At 44.1% G+C, this 27,176-nt stretch overlaps 2 protein-coding genes across 7 annotated transcripts in view; both read right to left on the bottom strand.

Moving 5' to 3' along the window:
- The window catches only part of LOC105008569 (F-actin-uncapping protein LRRC16A), a 72,219-nt gene extending 57,568 nt beyond the window's left edge, over positions 1-14,651 (bottom strand). For 4 of the 5 annotated variants that reach the window (XM_034286946.1, XM_034286945.1, XM_034286944.1 and 1 more), the window contains exons 1-4: positions 14,507-14,651; positions 14,338-14,418; positions 14,155-14,203; positions 10,081-10,178 (exon numbers count right to left, since the gene is read on the bottom strand). In XM_034286946.1, the coding sequence (XP_034142837.1) occupies positions 10,081-10,178; positions 14,155-14,203; positions 14,338-14,379 (189 nt within the window). In that variant the 5' untranslated portion in view covers positions 14,380-14,418; positions 14,507-14,651. Of the gene's footprint in view, positions 1-10,080; positions 10,179-14,154; positions 14,419-14,506 lie in introns of all 5 variants that reach the window. The other variant, XM_034286947.1, reaches the window with a different exon arrangement.
- Positions 14,652-22,053: 7,402 nt separating this feature from the next.
- Positions 22,054-27,176, bottom strand: LOC105016518 (tumor necrosis factor receptor superfamily member 6B). 2 transcript variants are annotated; one of them, XM_010880413.4, is made up of 4 exons: positions 26,931-27,176; positions 23,024-23,402; positions 22,753-22,938; positions 22,054-22,525 (listed from the first exon to the last, which is right to left on the bottom strand). In XM_010880413.4, the coding sequence occupies exons 1-4, from the start codon at positions 27,027-27,029 to the stop codon at positions 22,179-22,181; spliced, it is 1,011 nt and encodes a 336-aa protein (XP_010878715.2). In that variant the 5' UTR covers positions 27,030-27,176; the 3' UTR covers positions 22,054-22,178. The 2 variants fall into 2 exon arrangements, with proteins under 2 accessions (XP_010878715.2, XP_010878717.2); XM_010880415.4 differs by lacking the exon at positions 26,931-27,176 and adding an exon at positions 23,525-23,594.

Here is a 27,176-nt window from a genome sequence, read left to right on the forward strand (position 1 = left end):
GGATATTTGCCACTGTGGTTTACATATTGGAGTGTCTTTTTTTGGACGACAGAGAAACCCAGAGTACAGGTGTCCACTCCCACAGACATTCTGTGATGGATGACAGACATATCGGATTTGATTCCATCCCTCCCAATTAATATGAAAACGGTGACAAATGTCACCCGCGGGCAATCAATGGTGCTCGGCAACCGGCCAATGAGATTATCCCAGAACACACAGTCGGGGAACGCAGAATAACAATTAATTCAAATCACAAAGCCAATAGCAAAAGCGTCCCTTTGACCGCGTCTGCGTCCCAAATGGAAGCATATACACCCAACAGTCAAAAGCATTACACTACACAGATAATAGGAACGCAGAACCCCACATTTGAAATGCAGAACGTTTGGAGCGTTCAAGGTGCTGTGAGGGAACCAGTGGTGTGTGACAGTGAGGAAGTACGGTACTAACCCGCCCCCTCAGCACTTACCCCAAGAGAGGCTGGCACTGAAAACACACACACAGACACACACAGAACCACACAGAACCACACAGACAGAAACAAACACACACACTGCAAAGATACAGCAGGTTTGACACACAAGAAAATGCTGCCACATTAGTGAATTATTCACAGGGAGGTTTTAACTATTAAAAAGATGATACTCCATGTACCTACTCTATTTAGTAAATTGTTCATTTCATGTATTACTGTAAATACAGTACTTACAAAAAAACTATGACATCCTATCACTATTGTTCTGTTCAACCAATTACATCTATCAACACTTAACAAGTGCAGATTTGCTTCTATCACCAAGGTCATTCCTGTCATTGTTTCACTACATGAGTGGGTATGAGCCTATATGTTAGAAGATACTAGACCACAAAACATTGAAGACATCTCACCAGCCGCTAAATGACAATAGGGACATTTTCTAATTAATACTAGCTGGTGTTTGTTGAGAGAGCCAGAAATGTTTTTATGAATTGTGGATATTGTGGTTCACTTACAACAATATTATGTAGTTGGCCTGTTTCTAAAAATGAAATGCAGAAAAGCTTGTAGGCATTGTTGCATGAGGACATTTTAATGCCACATATCACATGTTAATAACATATTAACAGACAAATAGACCAGCACAAACATTTCTTCAAAATTCTCTCAAATCCCTAAGAAATCTCCAAATCAGATTTTGCCTTTGAGCTAATTTTTTTAATGAATACTAATTTCATCCCTAACAGAAATTACACCTGGGTTGTCGCCAGACATTTCTGTCCAGATCAACTTTACTAGTAGTATTTGGTGAACTCCCACAACTCTCACCAACAAACAAAAACCTTTTCAAGAAATGGTACGGTAATGTTACTGCCGGAGATGAAAGCAGTGTAACCCCTGTTTCAACAGAGGGATCACACCAAACACTCTGAGGTATTTCAAAGCACACACTGCTGGACAAATAGAGTACACACCAAACGAAAGCCTGAGCATTCAAAGACTCAAATTGCTTTTGAAACTAAAAAGAGGACAGGATGAGGGGCAGGGCTTAACCCTACAACAGATCAATAACAGCTTCTCCAAAAGAAACTGACTAAACCGAGTCAAACACACACACACACACACAAACCCCTCTAAAAGCAGTCATCCATGTTACTAACATGCCCTTATGGACACAAACAAACCCAATAGTTTTTCCCGTGCAGTGGCGGTGGTGGTGTGGTGATATGGTGGCGTGCTGATACGGTGGCGGTGTGGCGATACAGTGGAGAACTGGTGATACGGTGGCGGCGTGGTGAAATGGTGGCGGCGTGGTGAAATGGTGGCGGCGTGGTGAAATGGTGGCGGCGTGGTGAAATGGTGGCGGCGTGGTGAAATGGTGGCGGCGTGGTGAAATGGTGGCGGCGTGGTGAAATGGTGGCGGCGTGGTGAAATGGTGGAGGCGTGGTGAAATGGTGGCAGAGTGGTGAAATGGTGGCGGTGTAGTGGTGTGGTGGCGGAAAATCCCAGTAAATGAGCAGATTGTGAAATACTCAGACCGGCCCGTCTGGCACCAACAACCATGCCACGCTCAAAATTGCTTAAATCACCTTTCTTTCCCATTCTGACATTCAGTTCAGGAGATTGTCTTGACCAGGACCACACCCCTAAATGCATTGAAGCAACTGCCATGTGATTGGTTGATTAGATTATTGCATTAATGAGAAATTGAACAGGAGTTCCTAATAATCCTTTAGGTGAGTGTTTATCACAGACATTCACAAAGCCTTTTGTGGTATTATATATATATATATATATATATATCACAGACATTCACAAAGCCTATATCACCAACTTTCAAAATAAAAAGCCTATCAGTTTTGCTGCATGAGCTTTGGTAGTTTGATTTTACTGCACTTTTATAGCTCTAATATCAACACTGATGTTATCCCCAACAGCTAAAATGGAGCACAACAATGATGTCATCACTGACAGCAACAATACAGGGATGCAGCCCTGACATCATCAACTGGAAGACAAAACAGAATATAATTTCACTGGTCTCGGTTGCTCTCTCTCTCGCTCTTCTCTTCCCGTCTCGGTCTCTCCATCTGAACCGTCTTCGAAGACGGTCGACATATGGCGTGTATCGTCTGCTAGCAGTAGTGTTGTTAACGAGATGAAAGGAATAGAGAGACAGGTGCCCAAGAGAAGGATCCAGTGGAGGTGAAAGAACCGTGGGCTCGTTTACGGCTCAACTGGTTTCCTTCTGACAAGAAGGAGATTACAGTGCTGATGAAACCCCTATCATTATCACTTAACACCACGTGCCAATGGAAACGTCCGTTCTGCCTGGGACACACAAACAACTGCTGAGTGTTGCTCTTGTGAAAGAACGGCAACACACTGGGAACAGCTTTGTTTACACAGCCTACGCACAAGGCCTCTTGAAATCTGAAATCCATCACACACATCAACGATACAAACAAAGACTACCCGGGGTTGATATTATTAATGTCCACCAGCCTTTTTGTCAGATTTGTAAGAGATCTGTTTACGATGCTGCAAATTCTAAACTGATTAAATTGATCTGCAGTAACAAAGACAGAGTCACTGCCTTCCGCGTCTGGGTTTCAGACGGATTTAATGGTTGGTGGGGGGGGGGGGGGTTAGAGGGGGTGGTAGGTGTTGAGAGGGGGTAGAGGTGGGGGGGGGCTATCAGAAATAAATAGTACACCCAGAAACTTTCATTATGACTTAGCAAATGTTATGGATTACAGTGGTGCTTTCAGTTCAAAAGCATTTAGCAAACTCGTTCACTCCTAATTATGTAAGCCACTCCTACTGAGTTAATACATAAACCATTAGTTCCAGTTCCCCGCACAGTGGAGGATCCATGGAAACAGGGGTTTGCTACAGACCCCTCTGAAATCTGGGCTGCCGTGTGAAGACAAGCTGACAGGGGATTTGAAAAGTTCAGCGCAGATATGTGGAATTTACCAGGAAGACCTGTCACCATGTCGAGTAGGGTGAACAAAAACCCAGCCAGCTACACACAGCAGGAAGACTGGAGCCTGACTAGTGGAGATACAGCCCATTGTTGCAGTCACGGCACCAAGCTCACAGCAGAGAATAACTCAGCACCAAGTGGCAGTCACAGTACCAAGCTCACAGCAGAGAATGACTCAGCACCAAGTGGCAGTCACAGTACCAAGCTCACAGCAGAGAATAACTCAGCACCAAGTGGCAGTCACAGTACCAAGCACACAGCAGAGAATGACTCAGCACCAAGTGGCAGTCACAGCACCAAGCACACAGCAGAGAATGACTCAGCACAAAGTGGCAGCAACAGCAATCAGCTCACAGCAGCTACACAAGAAACCCTTCAGAAATCTCTTTTTTAACAGTTTATGGGCTGGGTTAGGTTTAGACATAAAGGCTAGGTTGTTGAGAATTAGATTCCGAGCCAGAGATTGGGAGAGAGGGAGCAGCTAGAAAAGATACCATGCCTGTAAACTAAGATAACTGAGATAAGTCACACAGACTTAAGACAGCTACTGCTGTACCAGAACCAGCTGTACCAGAACCGGCTGTACCAGACCCGGCTGAACCAGACATTGTTGAGGCTAGTCGCCAGCTGGTCCTTCCATATTAGTAGGCCTCTGGATCAAACTCGTCCAGAACCTCCCACACTAATCAGTCAGTTTTTTCTCATGTTTACGGTCCACTGGTCCAGCAGGCTGTGATCACAGGACCGTTACGGTACAGTCAAACAGTCCAAGGTGTGACCTCATGGGGAAGCTGACTGTTTACACCCATTAGCTTGATAAGCAAAGGAAAACAGAGTGTGTAGCAGAGGGTCACCATCTACTGGTTAGATGGGGGGGGGGGTCACCATCTACTGGTTAGATGGGGGGGGGGGGTCACCATCTACTGGTTAGATGGGGGGGGGGGGGGTCACCATCTACTGGTTAGATGGGGGGGTGGGTCACCATCTACTGGTTAGATGGGGGGGGGGGTGTCACCATCTACTGGTTAGATGGGGGGGGGGGGGGTCACCATCTACTGGTTAGATGGGGGGGGGGTGTCACCATCTACTGGTTAGATGGGGGGGGGGTGTCACCATCTACTGGTTAGATGGGGGGGGTGGGTCACCATCTACTGGTTAGATGGGGGGGGGGTCACCATCTACTGGTTAGATGGGGGGGGTGGGTCACCATCTACTGGTTAGATGGGGGGGGGGGGTCACCATCAACTGGTTAGATGGGGGGGGTGGGGGGGGGAGTCACCATCTACTGGTTAGATTGGGGGGTGGGGTCACCACCTTGCAGTACTGCTGCATCACTGAGGCCAAGCGTTTGAAACCTGGTCACGGCATAGCGCCAGAGCCCGGGGTGTTCCTACGTCGACCATTTCTCGATCGTCCACTCATGGGCGGGGCTATAATCACCAATAGGACGCCATGAAACAGGAATGACGGTCTGCTCTGTTTTAAAAGCATATTAACTCACCCAGCCGTGGTGATGGCAAGTGAGGGATAGACCATGATGTCATTTGGCCCAAATGAATGCACGAGTCGCCAGAGGTTCGCTAGCAAGCTGTGGCTGCTGCCTCTCGGGCCGCTCCTCCTCCACAGTGCCAACAGAAACACCATAAAGAAGTTAATCATTAGAGGGCCCAAGATAACCATCAGGGTTTTCACCCAAGGAGAGGAACACAGACCTCCATGATAGGCCTGGGATCAAGTAGTATTGGGAGACTTGACTGCGGTCTGGTACAAAGAGAACTGAATCGCCAAAACGGACCCATTTGGCACTCCTGACTAAAAACAAATTAAATTAATACAGATGAATATAGATACTGTTTAAACACTGGTTGGCTTAAGACCCCCCTGCCTCCCAGCCCTCTAAGACAAGCCCACTGTGAGCATGTTTACCCTGGACTATAGAGGAAGTGGAGGACTGCACCCGGTCCCAGACCGAGTTGATCTGGAAGGCCCGGCTTCCTCCTTACTAGAGAGAGAGAGAGATCTGTGCCACACCAGAACAACAATAATATTGTCTGTGGTGGTTCTGTGAGGCTGGACAATGCAAGGCACAATGACGTTTCTGTTCCCATGGCCCATGCGAACCTGCCCGAGCATGTGGCACTTTCACGGCACTGTGAGAGCTAACATAGAAGAGCTAGCTTGTGGACTGAAACACTAGGCTGAACCCAGAGAGTGAGCTAGCCTTCTGAGGTTAACGCTAACACTGTAGAGCAGGGAACCCAGCAAACTAAACAAGTTCTCCTTCTACACTATAAATTGTTGTTGATATGAGGAATGCTTTTTCTGAATTTTCCCAGTCTCCTCCCGTTTTAAACTTCAGGAGGACATGAGGTCCTGGTCCACACCTGCGGAGTACCAGGTTCGGGGGGCTCGTTGCTGTCCCTGTCCATCTGGTCATACTTCATACTTCTAAATTTAAATAGACTCTGGATTTAGCCCACATGCATTTATAAATTATTCCAATTGGACTTTTAATATCTCACCCGGCACAGCCAGAAGAGGACTGGTCACCCCTCTGAGCCTGGGTCCTCTCTAGGTTTCTTCCTAAAATTCAGCCTTCTTAGGGAGTTTTTCCTAGCCACTGAAATTCAACACAACTGTTGTTTGCTCCTTAGGGTTTAATGCCGGGTGTTTCTGTAAAAGCACTTTGTGACAACTGCTGTTGTAAAAAGGTCTTAATAAATAAATTTGATTGATTGATTGATTCATGAAACTGAGCGAAAGTGAATGGAAAGAAATAAAACAAACAGTGAGTGATATTTAGGGCTCAAACACGTTAGTCTTTCATTACAACCCAATCATTTCTCAAACAGGAAACAGTTGATTGTAGTGAGACTCTCTGCAAAACGCAGGTTTCAACAGTATTGGCACGCTTACAATGAAATGTTTTGTGAAGCCAACCCTGGAGTGGATAACAGCACTGAGACTCTTCCTGTAATTGTAAGTCTGACAAAGTTGACACACCTTTGGAGGGATCCTGGAACACTCGAATATGAAACACATTTTAAGATCCTTGCTAGTCTGAATTGTGCGCTTGTGAACCGCCCTCTAAAATTTAGACTGCAGGTTTTCAAAGAGATTGAAATCCACAGACTGAGATGGCCACTGTAAAACACTGGTCCCAAAACCATTTCTGTGTTGATGTTTGGGGTCATGGTCTTGTTGAACGGACCATCTGAGGCCATGTCTCAATCTCCCAGCAGAGGCAACCAGGTTTTGGGCTAAAATATCCTGATACTAACGCCATAGCATTATGCCATAGTTCTTAACAAGAGCCCCTAGGCAACTAGTAGCAAACCCTGCCCCAAAGCAGCAATATTTTAGTGTGGGTATCAAGGGCTTTACTTTGTTTTCACACCAAACATGCAAATGGTGTGCACTTTTTGTCACCTGTCAACAACACAATTCCCACTGTAGTTCCAAAGTTCAAGAACCGAAATTTCTAAGTGCTGCATTTGTTGTAACTGTGACTCAAACTGGAAGACGTTAAAGGAAGTAAGAGGAAACACAGCCCGGCATGGCCACTCCAACGTATGTGTCATTCCTACACACTGGCTGTCTCCACCGCCATCCCATCTCCACACCTTAAAAACCTGGAGGCGTTCACACTTGTGTTCTAATTGTTTTTATCTTTATTGTGATGTGTGTCATGTATGGTGACCTTGAGTGCATAGAAAGGCACCAAAAAAGAATATGTATTATTATTATTTGCTAAACACACCAGACAGGAATCACTGACCAGATCAAACTGAAGCTATACTGAGCAAATGTGCCTCCTCCCTATCAAAAAACTGATATAATTGTCTTGGTCGTAAAACTGTTTAAAATAAACAGTCTTTGGTGTCACAGGGAGGACAAGATTTGTTCAGTGAGCAGAGTTGAACAGCTGGGATCAGCATTTCATCCTCTCATTATCCCTGTCCTTATCTGTCTCACTGTCTCCGTCATTATCCCTGTCCTTATCTGTCTCACTGTCTCCGTCATTATCCCTGTCCTTATCTGTCTCACTGTCTCCGTCATTATCCCTGTCCTTATCTGTCTCAGTCATTATCCCTGTCCTTATCTGTCTCACTGTCTCCGTCATTATCCCTGTCCTTATCTGTCTCACTCTGCCTTTTTCGCGGTTTGTCTCACTCTTTCACTTGATCCGTCTATCTTTCTGTCCATCTCAGCCTGTGTAGGCTTTAGAGTTCTCTGTTTATTTCTACAATGTGATTAGGCCAGTTGTCTTTATACTGGCAGGCTAAGTATTGTACTCAGTCTGCACTGTAAAACTACACTTGACCGGCTCCATGAAGGATATCCCATAATATCACAATAGCTCTACAAGACCAGGACAAGGAAGACAGGCTAGATTAATGTTTTCGCACTCTGACACTGGGAGGCTGAACATTGGAGGGACAATGAATGATTTGTCAGACCTGTGAGATCAAATACAATACATGTAGTTTCTGATCCCATGAGCAGAACAGGCATCAGACAGGCCAGAAACGGCACTCCTCCACACACGCGCACACACGCGCATGCACGCGCACGCACGCGCGCACACACACGCGCACACACAGTATAGATGGATGACAACGTTTTAAAAGTAAATACGTTGAGAGAACACCTCAAATGGTCCCTAAAACCAGCAAAGCCTCTTCAGCAGAATTCTACACAAATTATTATAAGACACGCTACCGGAGACACGCTACCGGAGACACGCTACCAGAGACACGCTACCAGAGACACGCTACCAGAGACACGCTACCAGAGACACGCTACCAGAGACACGCTACCAGAGACACGCTACCAGAGACACGCTACCAGAGACACGCTACCAGAGAGACGCTACCAGAGAGACGCTACCAGAGACACGCTACCAGAGAGACGCTACCAGAGAGACGCTACCAGAGAGACGCTACCAGAGAGACGCTACCAGAGACTGTACACCACAGGGATGAAATCCAATGCCTTTTATTGTGTTGGTAATTAACCGCATTATTAAAGCAGTAAGTCATCTTGGGGCTTTGTGGAATATTGCCAATATACCCGGTCTTAGCGCCGTATCCAGAACAGATCTTATTCATGGTGTGTTAACGATATACTACACCTCTTTGAGCCTTAGGCCGTACCATGAATTGTCAAAACGGAAACACCAGTAATCATGGTCGGGAGGGCGAGTTGAGAAGGAAGCTGGAGAGCCTGGTAAACCAACGAGTTACCAGGCTGTAACAAGCTAATAGCCATTAACCTTCAGCACCTCAAGAGCCATGCAGCGCTGGGGGAAAACGGATAGCTAACAGCCGAGGCACCATCAATTAGCAGACCCCCGTCTGGAATAGACCCTGCTCTGGGCTAAGAGGACCGTGACAAAACAGACTGGAATAGACTCTGGGCTAAAAGGACCGTGACAAAACAGACTGGAATAGACTCTGGGCTAAAAGGGCTGTGACAAAACAGACTGGAATAGACTCTGGGCTAAAAGGGCCGTGACAAAACAGACTGGAATAGACTCTGGGCTAAAAGGGCCGTGACAAAACAGACTGGAATAGACTCTGGGCTAAAAGGGCTGTGACAAAACAGACTGGAATAGACTCTGGGCTAAAAGGGCCGTGACGAAACAGACTGGAATAGACTCTGGGCTAAAAGGGCCGTGACGAAACAGACTGGAATAGACTCTGGGCTAAAAGGGCTGTGACAAAACAGACTGGAATAGACTCTGGGCTAAAAGGGCCGTGACAAAACAGACTGGAATAGACTCTGGGCTAAGAGGACCGTGACAAAACAGACTGGAATAGACTCTGGGCTAAGAGGACCGTGACAAAACAGACTGGAATAGACTCTGGGCTAAAAGGGCCGTGACAAAACAGACTGGAATAGACTCTTAGCTAAAAACAGGCCTATTTTCTGTAAAACACACACCCGTCCCCCTGAATAAGCCCGAAGACAGTGTTAAGATCTCCCATGCGGTTCCCATCATATCCCTCCCAGGCAGATCACTAAAGAACCCCCCTGTTGCTACAACTAAAGACGATACAACGGAACCCTTAAGGAATCAGCCTTTTACACGTCCCGATGGGAACCCTGTCCCCCTGGTGAAGAGTAGCGCGCTTCAAAGGGAAACAGTGCCACATGAGACAGCGACCCAAACAGCCCTGTCTGGTGCTGACTTCAGAGAACCGCCATTAGCGCTCCGCCAAGGTGTACACAAATGTCCCCATGGAATTTCAATATTAAATCTATCGTTAGAGGAACCGTGCCGTCATGTTACAGACACAGAACATATATCAGCACTGACCACTCCAGTACAGTTGCAAGGAAAGACGCTCCGTGGATGGTGATATTGACCGGAGCACCTCGACCTCATCACCTTCTGGGCCACGGATTTTCTTTAGGGTTGTGGAGCGCATGAACACAGCGGTCAACCTCTCCTTCTAACTGAATCAGACCTCAGATACCAGGGGAGAGCAATTAACTACCAGGGGGAAACAAGCAAGTGTTTCTACCCTCCAGGATTGGAGCTGAACGGACCTGATCGAGACAATCACACCCTTGAAGAGTGTTTCAGGTTATCTGTGTAACTTACCAGGACTCTATTCTCCAGCCGGTCTCCTTTCATTTCGAGTTTGACCCTCTTCTTCACAGAGAGCCTGATCTTCCTTCCAACTGCATCCTTCACGCTCTCTACACAGGAGAGGAGAGAAGAGCAGACCAGAGGAGGGGAGACCAGAGGAGAGGAGACCAGAGGAGAGGAGACCAGAGGAGAGGAGACCAGAGGAGAGGAGACCAGAGGAGAGGAGACAAGAGGAGAGGAGACAAGAGGAGAGGAGACAAGAGTAAGTGGCTGAGTTGCCCGGCCAGAGCATTTTGATACTAAACAAATAAAAATAAGTGAGAAGGCACTTTTCAGCAGGACTCATTAGATCAGCAGACAAATATTTCCAATCTAATGAATGCAACTGCTTTCACAGTAATTACATTTTAATGAAATCAACATCAAAGACAAAGCCAGTCATGTTGTGTTCAAAAAAGACTTTTTTCTCTGAATTAATATTAGCCTAAAACCCCCCACCCGCTTGGCTGACATTTAAACCTCGTCACCAGTCATATTTACTTCAGGTTCCGCTCTTCAAATTGATTCTTCACACCCACTAGAAGCTCATCCAGCAATGAGAATTGGCTTAGAGAGGAACTAGGTCACCTCTCTCTCCCTCACCCCCCTCTCTCTCTGCAGTCTCTTTTCCCCCCTTTGTCTCTGCCGTCTCTCATTCAGTCTCCCCCATCTAACCCTCACTGTGTCTCCCCCACCATCTAACCCTCATTCAGTCTCCCCCACCATCTAACCCTCATTCAGTCACCCCCACCATCTAACCCTCATTCAGTCACCCCCACCATCTAACCCTCATTCAGTCACCCCCACCATCTAACCCTCATTCAGTCACCCCCACCATCTAACCCTCATTCAGTCTCCCCCCATCTAACCCTCATTCAGTCTCCCCCACCATCTAACCCTCATTCAGTCTCCCCCACCATCTAACCCTCATTCAGTCTCCCCCACCATCTAACCCTCATTCAGTCTCCCCCCATCTAACCCTCATTCAGTCTCCCCCCATCTAACCCTCATTCAGTCTCCCCCACCATCTAACCCTCATTCAGTCTCCCCCCATCTAACCCTCATTCAGTCTCCCCCATCTAACCCTCATTCAGTCTCCCCCATCTAACCCTCATTCAGTCTCCCCCACCATCTAACCCTCATTCAGTCTCCCCCACCATCTAACCCTCATTCAGTCTCCCCCACCATCTAACCCTCATTCAGTCTCCCCCACCATCTAACCCTCATTCAGTCTCCCCCACCATCTAACCCTCATTCAGTCTCCCCCCATCTAACCCTCATTCAGTCTCCCCCCATCTAACCCTCATTCAGTCTCCCCCCATCTAACCCTCATTCTGCCTAAATCCTAAATTAGCTCAGGTGTGACCAAACAAAATTACTCACTGATTTAATTGGCCTCAACCTGTGATGAATGTAACTAATTTACACGATTTCAGGATCAATTCAGCCATTTCTCTAGGTTACTCGGCTGGATATTGAACAGCAAAGCAAACAAAACCAGGAGCCCTGAGGAGCATTCAGAAGAAGAAAGGGTCAAAGTTGTGGAAAGACATCAGGGGATGTGTATGGAAAGATTATCCCTCCAGATTCAGCATGAAGAGACGGAAGGCGTATGGCACCACCCGGGCCTGTCCCAGATCACAACGTCTCTCCACACATACAGACAGACCAACACCCCTGGAAGGACATGAATGAAGATCGCTGTCCACTGACGCTCCACAAGGAGCTTGATCAGTTTTGTAAAGAATATTGGTGAAATATAGTCAAATGTAGATGCCCACAGTTAACAGAGACATAAACTGACCGTTGGATTCCACCGGGGGGGGGGGCGACTTATGCAACTGCAATTTTTTATGTATAATTGGGAATGACGGTCTTTACCGTCATTCCCAACCTCTGCCTTTCCCAGGCAGTTGTCCCCAGAAAAATATCTTACACCCAGTAACACTCCCTTCAGACTATCATCCTGAAATGCTTTGAGAAGCAGGTCAAAGACCACACTCCACCACACCCACCTCCGCCACAGACACACACACACACACACACACACACACACACACGTGGAAAGAGTCATTCGGCCGGACACATCCAAAGCCAGTCCACGCTGCTGTCCCATGTCGATTCTGGTTCTAAACACAGGTCACTCCCCATTTTGTTTCCGTCTTGTTTCCTTCTGTGTGGTTCAACCATGCTACTGGGACACACTCCCAGAGACCCCCATGTTATTTAAATGGCCCACATCTCTATCTTGTTTTATGCCAGATTTTAGAGTTACTTTATTAAGCAAAGGCATTTCCTAGTAGCTGATAGACACGCTAATATACACCCAAGACACGCTAATATACACCCAAGACAACAACTGATATAATGTGCGTGCTACTAATAAACACGCGTGCGTGCGTGCATGCGCACGTCCTAGAGAGAGGCAGGGAGAGAGAAAGTGTGACACAGGGAAAGAGCTAGAAAGTGAGAGAGAGAATGAGTGGGGAGAACAATGAGCATAGCTGAGCCACATTCTGACAATGCAGCCACTTTCTCTTCCTGGTGTGTTTTCTCATTGTCCTGCTGACTCTTCCACGCTAGCTGCTTTCTATTGGAAGAGCTTGCACAGGAACGTTTCCCGCTACACAATAACACCACTATTTTATTCTAAAGCATTTTACTGTACAGGCACAGAACTCTGCTCGGTGATATCTTCTGGTGAAATGTTTTAATCATCCGACAACACTTCTCATTGGAACTAGCCCGAACAGTAGAGGCTTTAACAAAGTTTAGGAATGTACATTACATTTCTGTTCTTTTAACATAATTACACAACAACCGGGAATGTGTGTGTGTATGTCTATGAATGGCTTACTGATTAACCATAATTATAAGGGCCCCAAGTCTACCTGGGTTTGGTGTCATGCAGCCCACTGAGGGTATAAGTCACTAAGCCAAAGCATATTTCTGTAAAAGAGAGAGGTCTTGTTGTCGGATGTGTTGTGATTATATGCAATTTTATTTAGTAAAACCGCTTTTCACTATCAAGGCCCATATTCATGGAATGCCTTGCAGAATAAACTTAAAAGTTAGGAGCTTTGGTGCCTGTGAGGCAGTTCAAATGTCTGATACAGGACCTTTTCACAGTGAACATCTTACTGCATGCGCTCCCTATCATATGTTTCATTGTTTTCTTTTACGTATCTTCTTCCTGTAACACAGGACTGTGAAAGGGACCTTGGTTTTCCTACTTTATTTTTTTTTTTATCCTTTTGGTGAGAATTATGGTTTGAACTTCTCGGCATAACTCCATCAGTATGGTACTTTTACTACAGTGGGCCAACATTGTTTCCATGGTAACCCAATACAGAACTAGACTTGGACAGCTTGTAAATAGCTGTGAATTGTTAATAAGCTGTTTTTCAATAAGAAACAATAACACGCTTTTCTTTAGGCCACATAATGAGTTGTCATGAAAATCAACTCGTCTCCAACAGCAGCAGGTGTATCGACCCTGCCTTGGGACGCAGCCTACTCGTGTAGACAAACCAGTCCGACCCTCACACAGAGCCAAATGTTGTTTTAAGGAGTCGCCTGATAAATATTACACTGAGGTGCCAATACCTCAAGCAGTCAACGTTTTACAGGGTGATTGTCAGAGGAAACACACGCGTACAAGCAAGTCAGAAGCCAGACTTTAAGGTTTCGGAAAGGATAGAAATGCACTGTTTGTTATAGCCTAACACAACATAATTACTTTGTGGCGATGACCAGACCGTCGTAGTATGAAAGACTTCTCTGAGATGCCTTTATCTACTACAGTAATGTTTTCTTTAGCTCAACCCGGACGGGCTACTTACATGTAAAATAAGAGACTAACAATGCAAATCGCAGAATAGAGCATTTGCTTTACACTGTGGTGGTTACAAATCAGAGCATGGGCCCAAAACAATACAAATCAGCTGATATTTCATTTAGCCAAATTTTACGACGTTACAGGCACAATGTGGGATATAGCGAGTAGCCAGCGTACTGCCGAAGCAAACCGTTGTTCTTATAGCTTACCAAGCAGTTCTTTGGGGACCTCTGACACTTCCTCAGTCATTGTTGCAGTCTTGGGTAGGCAACAAATTCCAAAGGAAATCACGAAAACACTGTCAATACATCAAATACTAAAATAGCGATGGAAACAATGGACAGATTGTCCTGCTTGCGAAGTGTCAGGTGCCGCTACGAACACTCGGTTACATGTTTCCCTCCCCTCGAGGTGTCCGTACGATGTCTCCACATTTGTCTCGGCGCATCATTCCCCGTCCGGTCCGTCCGCTTCTAAAATGTAGAATAGGAATATAATTCATTGAAAAATATCAGATTTCTCCTCAGAGATTAACGGCTAGTCGAGACCGATAGGACTCACCTCGCGAGAATGAACTGCCGACCGGGAGAATTACACACCCTCGATCGACACTCGAGCTCTCGTACTACGAAGCAAACCGTGATGCGTGAGCCCCTCCTCGCCCGCTGAACCGCACAATCATCGCAGTCGCGGCGGTTCTGGGCGGCTGCTGTCAGTGAATTATCAATGAAGAAGACAGTAGGAAACGAGGACACCTGCTGGTGATGTGTAGAGCTACATTTACAAGTGTTTAAAGCCAAGGGTTCGGTCTGGTGGGCCGGAACCTAATAATTCTAAAGGCGGACAAAACCGCCTGTTGCAATCGTATAAATGTTGTTTAGTGCTACTTTAGTCTATCAGCGGTTTTCAGGCCTAGGAGAGAGGGGTGAAAAAGAATAACCGAAAAAGGGATTTCGGGATGACGTTGATGATGATGATTCGTAGCAAAACCAAAATTGTGTGAATTAATGAGGAGAGAATGATGCTTTTAAAAAATGGGGATATTGAGATGGACGAGGAGGGATATAGTTTCATAGAGCATGGAGTTAATGATCAAACCTCGGAATCGAGTTTAAGTCATTGAGCTTCCACGTGAGTTCAGTCAGGCTTGCATTGTTCTGGAATAGTTTAACGAATTTGTAAGGAATTATCCTAATCTTGCCTGTGTAAAGATTATGTCTCGGTCGGGACAGATGGTCATTCTACAAAACGTCACTCTTTATGAATACAAAATTATGACAATTGATTACAATATTCCGCCAATAGATGGCAGTGACGTGTCAGGTTTTGACTATATATACCCCTTCATGAACTTCAAATCAAATTGAATTTGTCACATGCTTTTAATCAATGGGGGTACGATAACAGTGAAATTCTTACTCGTGGGCTCCTCTCTCCTAAATACTGGGTTAAAAAAGTAAACACTTATATCATAAAGATTAAAGAAAATAAAACAGTAAGAAACAGTTACACAGTGGAATGAAAAACAATACAGCTATATAGTTAGTACAGGTTCAATGGAGTCCAAGATCTCTTAGGTTTCTGTGCGTAATGGTAGAAGGAGATGTATATTAAGGTTTATATACATTTATATAGTGGGAGATGGATAATAAAAATTAACAGTATATTTAGGTTTATATACACTACTGCTCAAAAGTTTGGGGTCAATTGGTTTTGAAAGAACAGCAAATTTGTTGTCCATTCAAATTATAAACAAGAGTTCTTCCTCTGTCCAGTGTCCTCTGTCTTTTTATCGGCTAGTCTGAGATATGGCTTTTTCTTTGCAACTGTGCCTAGAAGGCCAGCATCCCAGAGTCAGCTACAATAGTCATTTACAACATTAACAATGTCTACACTGCAAACATTATATTTTCTAAAACAAGGACATTTTAAGTGACCCCAAACTTAGATTATCAACAGTAACAGTATATTTAGGTTTATATACATTTAGGTAGTGGTAGTAATAGATAGATGATGCACAGTAACAGTATATTTAGGTACAAAACTTTCTATTGGACAAGCTGAGGGTTCTTTGTTTTCCCCGAATGTTGAGATTACTGTGCTCATCTGAAAGGTGAAATTACCATGATCATCTGAATGGTGAGATTACCATGATCATCTGAATGGTGAGATTACCATGATCATCTGAATGGTGAAATTACCATGATCATCTGAATGGTGAAATTACCGTGCTCATCTGAATGGTGAGATTACCATGTTCATCTGAAAGATGAGATTATTTTGCTCATCTGAATGGTGAGATGACCATGCTCATCTGAAAAGTGAGATTACCATGATGATCTGAAAGTTGAAGGAAGGGAGGTATTTGGTGTGCTGTCTTTCCGTCATTTTTGGTTGAAGTAAAATCGGGGTATTACCTGTGTTCCTGTTCCCATGGAGGAACCTTTGGCTTTGACAAAGTTTTTCCTCTCAGGTACTGTAAGTGAACCTTCCTGTTCTACTAATTCCACCCTGTTTGTTTTCCTTGTGGGTGCCTGGAATAATATAACACATATCCTCTAATACCTTTTTCATGGAAAAGGTCAGGGTGTCTGTGCACTTTCACTGGTTTCACAGGGAGGGCGTAGTTTGGTTTCAGAAGGGGTTATTAATTAAACCACTATGGCAGGAAATCGTGGATTTGGGTGTAAACATTGCCAACTTGAAAGCAAAAGAAAAAGTCCCTACCATAGGGTTTGAGGTCCTACATACAATCAAATAGATTAGTGTTCTTGATGTACAGATTAAAATAGCAAATTGAATTAGAGGTAGGGGCATGCCTAGCTGACAACCTAAGTACTGGTCTACGACACAAATAAGGTCCTCTCCGGTGATAAAAATTTGCCTGAAAGATACCTGGAAACTTTTCATGAAAAGGTGTAATTGTCAATATTTGGTCTGTACATACAGAATATTTAGTAGAGTAACAGAAGTTGAATGGATCTCTCTTACTATGATCAGATAGCAACCATTTCTTACATCTCTATGTTAATGTGTTGGAAGGGAATCCCTTTCCTTTATTATTGGTTATTTCAACATAATCACATTCCATGAAGGCAATGTAAGCCTTTCAATTGTCAATTTTCAGTTGACTATCATAACGTGCATTTCAATGAAGAAGTATGTACATGTTTCAGATAACCAAGAGCTGCATGAGCAGTCCCTGAACTGGTCATTAACACAGAACTATGAAAAATCTGATTGTTGGGCAAGGGTGGTCAAGCAGTCTAAGCAGCAATCTCTTCTCTTAGTCCCACTTTCTCTTCTCAATCAATAAATCAAAAACAGTCTGGAAATATATCTTTAAAAAAAGAAAGAAATGTAATCCCACAGCTTAAATTTCACCACCCGTCAAGGGGCCGAAAAAGCTACAGATTCCTGACAGAGTGAAAAAAGCTGAAGATTGGCCGTCCCAAATAGTGAACAAGAAGGGAGAACAGATCCATGGCCCTTTGCCGGTTTTGGCATTGCAAATTATGAAAGCTTGCTACGGCCACCAGAGGTTAAATGCCATTAAGACAGCACGTAAACAGTTAGATGGCACAGCAGCCTCACCTTGCAGCTTCATCACTGGGCTGAGCACCATCCATGGTTGCTTTCTTCTGACGCGATCCAGTGACTCCTTGTGGTGGGTCGGGGGCCTGCAAGCTCAGTCACTGTGACATAGGGGCCTGTGTGTCAGAAGAATTGGTTCTAACGATCTCACCATTCTGCTATTGCTTTTCCTGTGTATTCAACCCAGACGTGTCTCAGCATGACTTGAACTTGGCCAGACAAAATGAAAGTAAAAACAGCAATGACCCATGCATGAATGCGTCAACAACGAAATAACTGAAACAGACATTTGGCTGCCTCTCCCTCTTTGTTCATATTATAGTGCATTAAATCTAGTAGGGACACGTAGCTATTTGTGGGAAATGGAAGAAACCCAAACACGATGGTTTTGTCCACACAATTTACTTTGTTTAATTAGTTTGAGGCCTAATCAGACTGACACAGTCACACAGTCATCACTTTGTCTGGATGGAGGCTTTTTTTGTCCACAGATTGTCCCGACGGGAAGCATCTGTCCTAATAGTTTGTCATGGTGACCGTCAACACCATGGTCTGACTATAGGTCAATACACCCTCCTGAAATCATTATGTCATTGGCCAAAACAAGTTGGATGACTATCTAGTTAGCACCAACAGGAAAATAGAAAAAATTAATGGGTGTGGGACAAGAACAACAGACTATTTTTTCAGGTTTGCTAAAACTGCTATACCAGAGCTGGCGTAGCACATAATAGTAATTATTAAATTACCGGGTGTTAGGTAGAGAATAACTGTTTTGATCTTGTTGAAATTAGAAACACAGAAGCTGGTCGGACCATTCCTCATTTGGCTGATAAGTGCAATGTGTGTCTGTCGGCGTCTTTGCGCTAGGCCTTTCAGGAGCTATTGATATTCTGTTATTATCTTGGTTCCCAGCAGAAGACATCGATTGGTTCAAAGCTTCATGTGGGCTGATTGTGAACTATTCAACAAGGTGCTCCGGGGCTGCATCCCAAATGGCTACCTATTACCTCTATAATGCACTTCTCATGACCAGAGCTCTATGGGCTTTTTGACCAGTACTCTGTAGGCTGATGTAACTGACCTCTGCGTGTGTCATTTCCAATCCCAACCCTGTGTGCGAAATTTCATACAATTTCATACAGACGTCTACACTGTAGCCATGCAAGTAGGAAGTAGATGTCTGGCTTGAGAGACTAGGTTGAAGAAAGTGCATTGTATAATATAGTGTAAATTGGGATGCAATATGTTTGTTTATTCCACAAAGGGAAAGAGGTGTTGTCCAGTCCCTCTGGCAGAGCAAATACACACAATGTGGTCAGACAGAACCATAGTCACACTTGTACAAAAATAAAAATAGACTAAAAGAAGAACCTTCTGAGGGCTCCGGCCTCCCGTCTGAGAGAGAGAGAGAGAGGATACCCACCATGGAGTGTGTCACAGTGGAATAAAACTAAAATAACCAGAGAACAACTGTGGGGTGAACACTAAAAAACCCATCACAACAATGTCAGAGTGCTCTGGGAGAGGTTGAGGCTTGTGAAGAGTTCAGAATGTCCCCCACTGTCCCATTTAGTGCACTTTGTTTGACCAGGTGCACAGAAGACAGAAGAGTGGCCTTGGGGAAACATCCCCGGGGGCTTTCTGATCATCCGCTTTCTGGGGAAAGTCCTCAAGTTAATATGATTGTTTCAGTTCTCCCCAGAAGGTAATTACACATGCTGGGGTGGGTGGAAGTCAGCAGTTCAAAAATCACCCAACTGGGGTAAGAAGAAATTCATACATCTAAAACATCTAAACTTGGACTGGACATTTTGAAAAAAACAGATTACTTTAATTCCTCCACAATTTCACTAAATGTTCCCCTCTACTGGTTTTCTTTCTTTGTGGTTTTCCTTCCATCCCAATTCTAAACCTGTTTGGCCAATTTGCATGAAATGACTGAATGGTTTAGTATCCTATTTTTTTTTTTTAGACTTTTGTGGTTTGAGTCTTTGCTTAACCTCCATTACAGAAAGCAATTAGTCCACACACACACACACACACACACACACACACATACACACCAACACACATTTGTTTTTCTATCCTGTAGTGAAAGGAAAACAGATTCCCTAAATATGGTACTGTATGTTATCCAACCCTAAACTTACCTTTTCCTCAGTAACCTAACCTTTATCCATTTATGTAGCCCAACGCTAACGCTAACCCTAATGCCAAAATGTAAAACTCAACCCAAGTGTAACACTGACTGCAACTGTAGAATTTACACTGAACCTTACTCCTAAACTGGAAATAGCATATTTCATAGTGGCAACAAAAAAACCTTGCCTGACCAAACTGTCAGGTTTAAATATTTTTCTGGGACTTCTGGTGCCCTTATGAATAGTAAAATCAGGATCAGGCACACACACTTGATGTCAAATTCCTACAATGTGAGAACCAAAATTGTAGAGCCATTAAAAAATGATTTACCTAAAAAAACAACCCTAACTCTTCCTCAACCGCAATGTTGACCTAACCCCAATAGATAAACATTAACCCTAAATCAAAACCTAATCCTTAACCCTGAACCTAAGCCCAAACGCCTCTCCCTTACCATAATTATAACCCTAATCTCAACCCTAAACCGACAATATCTAGTTACATAAGTGAGGACCTGGCAAAATATCATAATTTCCCCAAACGGTCCTCACTTAAATGATCGAAAACTCAAACCGGTAGTTATTTTGATAGGAATCTGACTATACAAACACACTAAAGTCCATAATTTAAGGAAAATTGTACCCTGGGTAACCAGACAGAGCAAATATCCCTCTCATCAGTCACAGACACCTTGGGCTCACAATACCCTCGTTTGCTTTCGTCTCACTTAGCACCGATATTGGATGAATGTACCATAGTCAAAGTCTTTTATGTATTTAATGCACCAAATTCTGAATACATTCTTGTGACATGGCACTCGACATCTACACAGTAAGAATTAAGAAATACATAAAGTAAAAATATAGCTAAAATATACATAACAATGTAAACTAGCAGCAATTTTAAAGGCTGTAGAATGGGGAACATGAACAATATGGGTAGAAATATGAAGACTGTTCTGTAAGTGTAATATGCCTATGAATGGAACATTGAATGTACATAGAAAGACAGAGCATTTGAAATACTCATGTGATCATAGATCAGTGTTGCTGGTTGAGAAGCCTTAAGGCCTGAGGAATAAAATGATGGTGGCCTGTTTGATGCAGGTGGGGACTGCAGACAGAGTCAGGGAGAATATGTAGATGAAAACCTCCGCCAAACTGAGGACATGGCCTGGAATGCCATCTGGCCCTGGTGACTTCTGAGGCTTCACTATTTTAAAAGCTCTCTTCACATTAGCAGTGACTAGGGACAGAGTGCAGTTGTCCTGGTCCTCAGCAAGCTTTCCACAAGGAATGGTGTTGATCGCCTCAAACCATGCATAGAAGGTGTTGAGCTCATTGGAGAGAGGCGGCATTGCTGTTTCTCCCTTTATAGTCTGTGATGTGTCACAATCCACACCACATGCATCTTGGGTCAGAGCTGTGGTAGTTAGACTCCAACTTATTCCTGTAGTCTCTTTTTGCATCTCTGATGGCCTTCCGTAGGTCATAACTGGACCTCCTCAAAGCCTCCAATTCCCTGGAACTATAGGTCGAGGACTGTGCTCTGAGCATACCACTGACATCATACCCCTGAACCACCATTTCTGGTGGTTCTCTATTAGTGTTGTTTTGTACTGCTATTTTACATGAGTGTCTGTGGCGAATCCCATTTGTCCCCAAAAAAGGGGCGGGAACATGTTGCGTGGCAAAGTTCCCGGATTTGCCAGTCTGAACTATTATTATGAAAAAAAGAAAAATGGAAATCCTTTTCAATAATTAGATTTCAAACACTAATTATTTTTTTCCACATAATGATCATTATATGAAACAAAAACAGCCTATAGTCTGTATTGGATGCCGGACAGTTTGAAGCATTGAGTGATTCCGACTGGTTAAGTGATTGAAGTTATTCATGAATGTTGAGAATTTCCAGAATTTTCCAGTGAAGACTTGTGACATTAAAATGACATTTAGACTGTAAAAGATGGGCTTTATCACATTTCTTATAGAGGGTATCAGTCTTGCATTAAATAGTGAATTCCACTGTATGCACTGCGTCCCATTAAAATAGTACAACCGTGAATAATTCACATTTTGAATTTCGTCCTTATCTTAACCAGAGTGACTTAGTTAGGCTAAATAGGCAGATCCAAAAAGATTCATCAGGATTATTGGCCACTGGTCGTAAAAATCTGATCAAACCGGTCTCAAAAATTGCATACTGTTGTTGATGTGCCAATGTGTGCCCCTTGACATTACAAACTCTCGGTTTCAAACTTGGAATTTAATGGCTCATTGAGGTATGATAGTGGGTCATTCAGCGTGTTCGCGCATTCAACACAAAATGGCAGCTTAAAAAAAGAAGAATCCGCAAAAGTCACAGACTGCAGCTTTAAGTACATCTGTATTGGTGAACAATAAATGAATGCACAAAGTATACATTACAATGGATTGCATTCAGAACTACTAGAATTATTCGTGGTGATAATGGAAGCATAGGTGGAATTACATTATATACCCGATTCAGTTGGAGAAGAGTCCTCTGCCTCGCAGTGAGGCGGTGGGGTCACGTTTATATTCTGGTTACAGTCAGAGGCGCCATTCAACATCCGCATTTTCCTCTCCAGTCTACCTGCCAGCACAAGGTCTAACTTCCTGAGAACCTTCGGAACACTCCTCAGTTCTTCTACCGTGGCGTCCGTAAACCAGTCCCGTAGTTTGTTCAGCAGCAGGCCTCTGTAATGCGGCTGCTCCTCTTCTCCGTTTAACGTCCCGATTAGTTTCCTGACCATCGATGTTCTCATTTCGTGAAATTGGAAGAAGTCAGGAAGGAATGTTCTAAAGAGCAGAAGCTCACCTGCAAACGAGAAAGTAAAATACTATTGTAATCAAGTAATAGCCTACTAATTTTAAATACCACTATATACTAATATGCATGCAATTAAAGCCGGCATTGTAACTTGTCTATGAAAATACATGAAGTATTGACCACTAATTTGTTTTAGTATTTGAATTTAAAACGTACCATTAGACATAACAGCATTAAATGAATCCCATAGTATGATCTTATCGACAACATTTTACCTCCATCTTTAAGTTCTTCACAGGAATTGGCACAAATGTTATCATGCCAACATGTGCCTCTAATAACAGTCTTGCGCCCCAGAGACTCACAATCCGTGTGATTTGCGCACCCGGCACTCGAAGAGAAGTTTCTGGAAAAATAGCCGTGGGGGCATTTTTCACACTCTGTGTCCGTTTCAGTCGTGCCTGCAAGAAATATCGTAAATTATTATTTAGCCTGTAGAAACTGTACGCTACATAGACCACTGCCGGTCGGTTCCCGGTTACATACCTCTTTGTTTCACCCAGTGTCCAGGAGGACACTCCTTGTGTCGGATACAAAAACCGGTGTCCGAGTAAAATCCTTCTTCACACTCACACACCCTGTTATTTTGACTCGAACACTCTTCCTTGACCCTCTGGTTCTCCCCACAGAACGTGCTACAATACAGGCACCTGGGCAGGTAGTTCCAGTACTGTGTGTAGTGGTTTGGCGGGCATGGCTTACACACTGTCGGCGTTGCAGAGGTGCAGTCCTTTAACATGTGAAAGCCGGGCGGACAGCGGTCGCAGGTGAGCAGCTTGTTGGTGATGGGCTCCTGGTATTGGTACGTTTGAAGGGAGCCACAGCTGGGCTGAACAGCAGCTAGCGCAACGAGGATTGGGAACAACTGTAAATGCGACAAAAGAAAACACGTTGGCTAAACACTTTAGGGCAATTTCTGGTGTTAAAATTAAATTGAAAATGCACGTGATTAATTTTAGGTTTCAACTATTGAAAGCAATGGGCTACCATCCTTCGTCCACAGATTGTCCCCACAGGAAGCAAATGTCCTAATAGTTTTTCATGGTGATTGTCAACACCATGGTCTGACTGAAGGTCAATACACCCTCCTATAATCATTATATTATTGGCCAATAAAGTGGGATGACTATCTAGTTAGCACCAATAGGAAAATAGGAAAAATAATGGGCGTTGGGCAAGAACAACAACAAACTATTATTTCAGGTTAGCTGAAACAGTTGTCACTGTAAGTCTGTCTTGTCTACAAAGTGTAAGCTAATACACTGTAAATCCCAATTGCTCACTTTACTCAAAAATGCGTTTAAGACAGCTGCACTGACAACATTTGAGTACAGGTAGTTACTTAAAATTGTTGTGATTACTAAAATAATTTAAGTCAAACGGGATCCAAAATTGTGTAATATACTAAACCACATCTCCAATATAATTTCCCACTATGCATTGCCCATTCATGGGTTAACAGATATGGTTATTGTACTTAAAACTCCCCTTCATTTATGTGAGTTCCTTGACAAGTCTTACTCATACATTACACATCCCCTAGTGCTTTATTTTGAAGTTGGCCCATGCATGGTGCTGTGGAATTTCTTAAAAGATTCTAACAACTCCCTTGGAGTTTCTGAAAGAATCACAACATCTATACTGAGATTCCTGGAAAACATGGGCACTTGAATTGTGCAACCATACCTGTATGGCACAGACCTACAAAGGGTTCATAATTCAGCCTGCAGTAGCACATTTTTATTTAATTGGAACAATATTTCAGTAACGGCTGCAACAAAAACAAAACTACATAATTAGATTACTACATAATTAGATTATTACATAATTACCACATAATTAGATTACTTTAGAAAAACATATATGCACTAATATGCGTTTACTAATATATACTAATATGCTTGCAATAAGAGCCTGCATTGTAAATGGTCTATTGAAATACATAAAGTACTGACCACAAATTTTGTTTTAGTGTTTGGATTTAAAAATGCACCATTAGACATAACGGCATTAAATGAATTCAGTAGTACGATCTTATAGACAACGTTATACCTCCATCTTTAAGTTCTTCACGGGAATCAGCACAAATGTTATCATACCACCATGTGCCTCTAATTATTATTATTACTATTGTACCTTTATTTCAATGAGGAACACAGACTGAGACCAAGGTCTCTCTTAATGCTGGGCCCTATTTATACATGTTTACACATACAGTTTAGGATCAGTGATTAAAACCTGACAGAATAAACAGAGAGCAGACAAAACAAACAGAACGAAAAACACAGGGCATAAAAAACAAGCTCACAGATAGCACAAGTCAAAGTACATTTGCTTTAAACACTGGTGTTATTGTCACATCTCCCTCAGTACCGGCTCACCCTCAGGCCAGTCGCGGTTCCAGTGCCCGACGTCTCCAGGCTACTAGCTGCCACCGCTGCAGTTTTCATCAACCAACCCTGGACATTTGTCGTCTTGTCATTATAAACACCTGTTCCGTTTCTCCTCATCATGAAGGGCATATATGTTCCCTCTGCTCCCAAGGTTGTTAAATGTGTAGTGTTGATTCCCGGCATACCAGTTTTTTTGTTTTGTACGCTCTGTTCCCAGGTTCACTATGTTTTGTTGTTTTATTATTGAAGTGTGCACTTTGCGCAGTGCATTTGCTTTTGCGCAGTACGCGTAGTTACGAGAGGAAATAAACTCTGTGTTGCTCTCCACTCCTGCGACTGGCTCTCTCTCCATGCACCTTCTAAATGGAGCCTGCAGGAAGAGCCGAGCTGACTGGCATCTTGGACCAAGTCGGTTGAGCATGGTGAGGCGCTGGCCAGTCTCGGCCCCGCTATGGACCAAGTCGAGGAGCTTGGTGAGGCGCTGGCCAGTCTCGGCCCCGCTATGGACCAAGTCGAGGAGCATGGTGAGGCGCTGGCCAGTCTCGGCCCCACTATGGACCAAGTCGAGGAGCATGGTGAGGCGCTGGCCAGTCTCGGCCCCGCTATGGACCAAGTCGAGGAGCATGGTGAGGCGCTGGCCAGTCTCGGCCCCGCTATGGACCAAGTCCTACAAGTGGTCCGACACCGGTAATGGAGTTGCACCGTCGGCCTACGTCACCCCTGGTCAAGGTTCGACGGTCGAGGCAACAGGACCCGGAAGCACCGGGAATGTTGACCTGTCCCTGCCGAGGGAGTACGACGGGGCAGCGGCCTGTCGGGATTCGACCCTGAGCCTCGACCAGCTGGTGGAGATAGCCATTAGCCTGGACAACCTCCTGGCGACTCAGGGCCGCACCAGTTTACTTGTACATTTCCTGCAATGGGCTTCGTCCACAGATGGTCCCCACAGGAAGCCAATGTCCTAATAGTTTGTCATGGTGAATGTCGACTCCATGGTCTGACTGTAGGTCAATACACCCTCCTGATCGTTATATCATTGGCCAATACAAGTGGGATGTCTATCTAAAGACGTCTACACTGTAGCCATGCAAAGGAAGTAGATGTCTGGCTTGAGAGACTAGGTTGAAGGAAGTGCATTGTATAATATAGTGTAAATTGGGATGCAATATGTTTGTTTATTCCACAAAGGGAAAGAGGTGTTGTCCAGTCCCTCTGGCAGAGCAAATACACACAATGTGGTCAGACAGAACCATAGTCACACTTGGTGTTTGAATAAAAATAAAATAGAATAAAAATAGACTAAAAGAAGAATGTTTGGGTCCGATTTGGAACCTTCTGAGGGCTCCGGCCTCCCGTCTGAGAGAGAGAGAGGATACCCACCATGGAGTGTGTCACCGTGGAATAAAACTAAAATAACCAGAGAACAACTGTGGGGTGAACACTAAAAAACCCATCACAACAATGTCAGAGTGCTCTGGGAGAGGTTGAGGCTTGTGAAGAGTTCAGAATGTCCCCCACTGTCCCATTTAGTTTGACCAGGGGCATAGAAGACAGAGTGGCCTTGGGGAAACATCCCCGGGGGCTCTCTTATCATCCGCTTTCTGGGGAAAGTCCTCAAGTTAAGTTGATTGTTTCAGTTCTCCCCAGAAGGTAATTACACATGCTGGGGTGGGTGGAAGTTCACAGAACTGGGGTACGAAGAAATTCAAACATCTAAAATACGTAAACCACCTAAAATACCTATACCTAAAACAAATGTTGAGAACTTGATTTGTCTCAGTCTTACAAAAGCCTAATCAAGGGGTATGTAATTTCAACATTGTATAACTTGATTGTTGTCATCATCATTTATTGCCCAATTTCTGTATCCTGATCAAAGTTATTTCCTATCCTGGTAATGAGTTATCATAATCAACTGTAAGAATTGAATGTGTGCTAACCTAGCCTACATGAAATGATCAAGGGTGTAATCTTGAGTATACTGTCATTTGTAACAATACCAGACGGAGGCAGGTGTTGTGGCTCCAGTTGTGGTGTGCGCCGCTCTGATTGACAACAGGGAACAGTAGAAAGTGGTCAGACGTCCAGGCTGGGCTCATACACAGAAGGCACCGATACAAACTGAGGTACAAGAGGGCTAAGCAGGTCTCCAGGTCACAGGCAGGCAGAAGGTCAAAGTACTGTAATCCAATGGACGGGCAAAAGCACAGATAGGGACTAGACTGGGAATCAGAGTCAAAGGGTAG

The sequence above is a fragment of the Esox lucius genome, chromosome 16 (assembly GCF_011004845.1).
Source record: "Esox lucius isolate fEsoLuc1 chromosome 16, fEsoLuc1.pri, whole genome shotgun sequence".
NCBI classification, from domain to species: domain Eukaryota; kingdom Metazoa; phylum Chordata; class Actinopteri; order Esociformes; family Esocidae; genus Esox; species Esox lucius.

Coding starts and splice junctions, on each gene's coding strand:
- LOC105016518 (XM_010880413.4), bottom strand. CDS start 27,029: ATGAGCCCAGCCTGGACGTCTGACCACTTTCTACTGTTCCCTGTTGTC. Junction 23,403..26,930: donor ACAACACCTGCCTCCGTCTG/GTATTGTTACAA, acceptor TCGCATTTACAG/TTGTTCCCAATCCTCGTTGC. Junction 22,526..22,752: donor TGAAGAACTTAAAGATGGAG/GTAAAATGTTGT, acceptor TCTCGTTTGCAG/GTGAGCTTCTGCTCTTTAGA.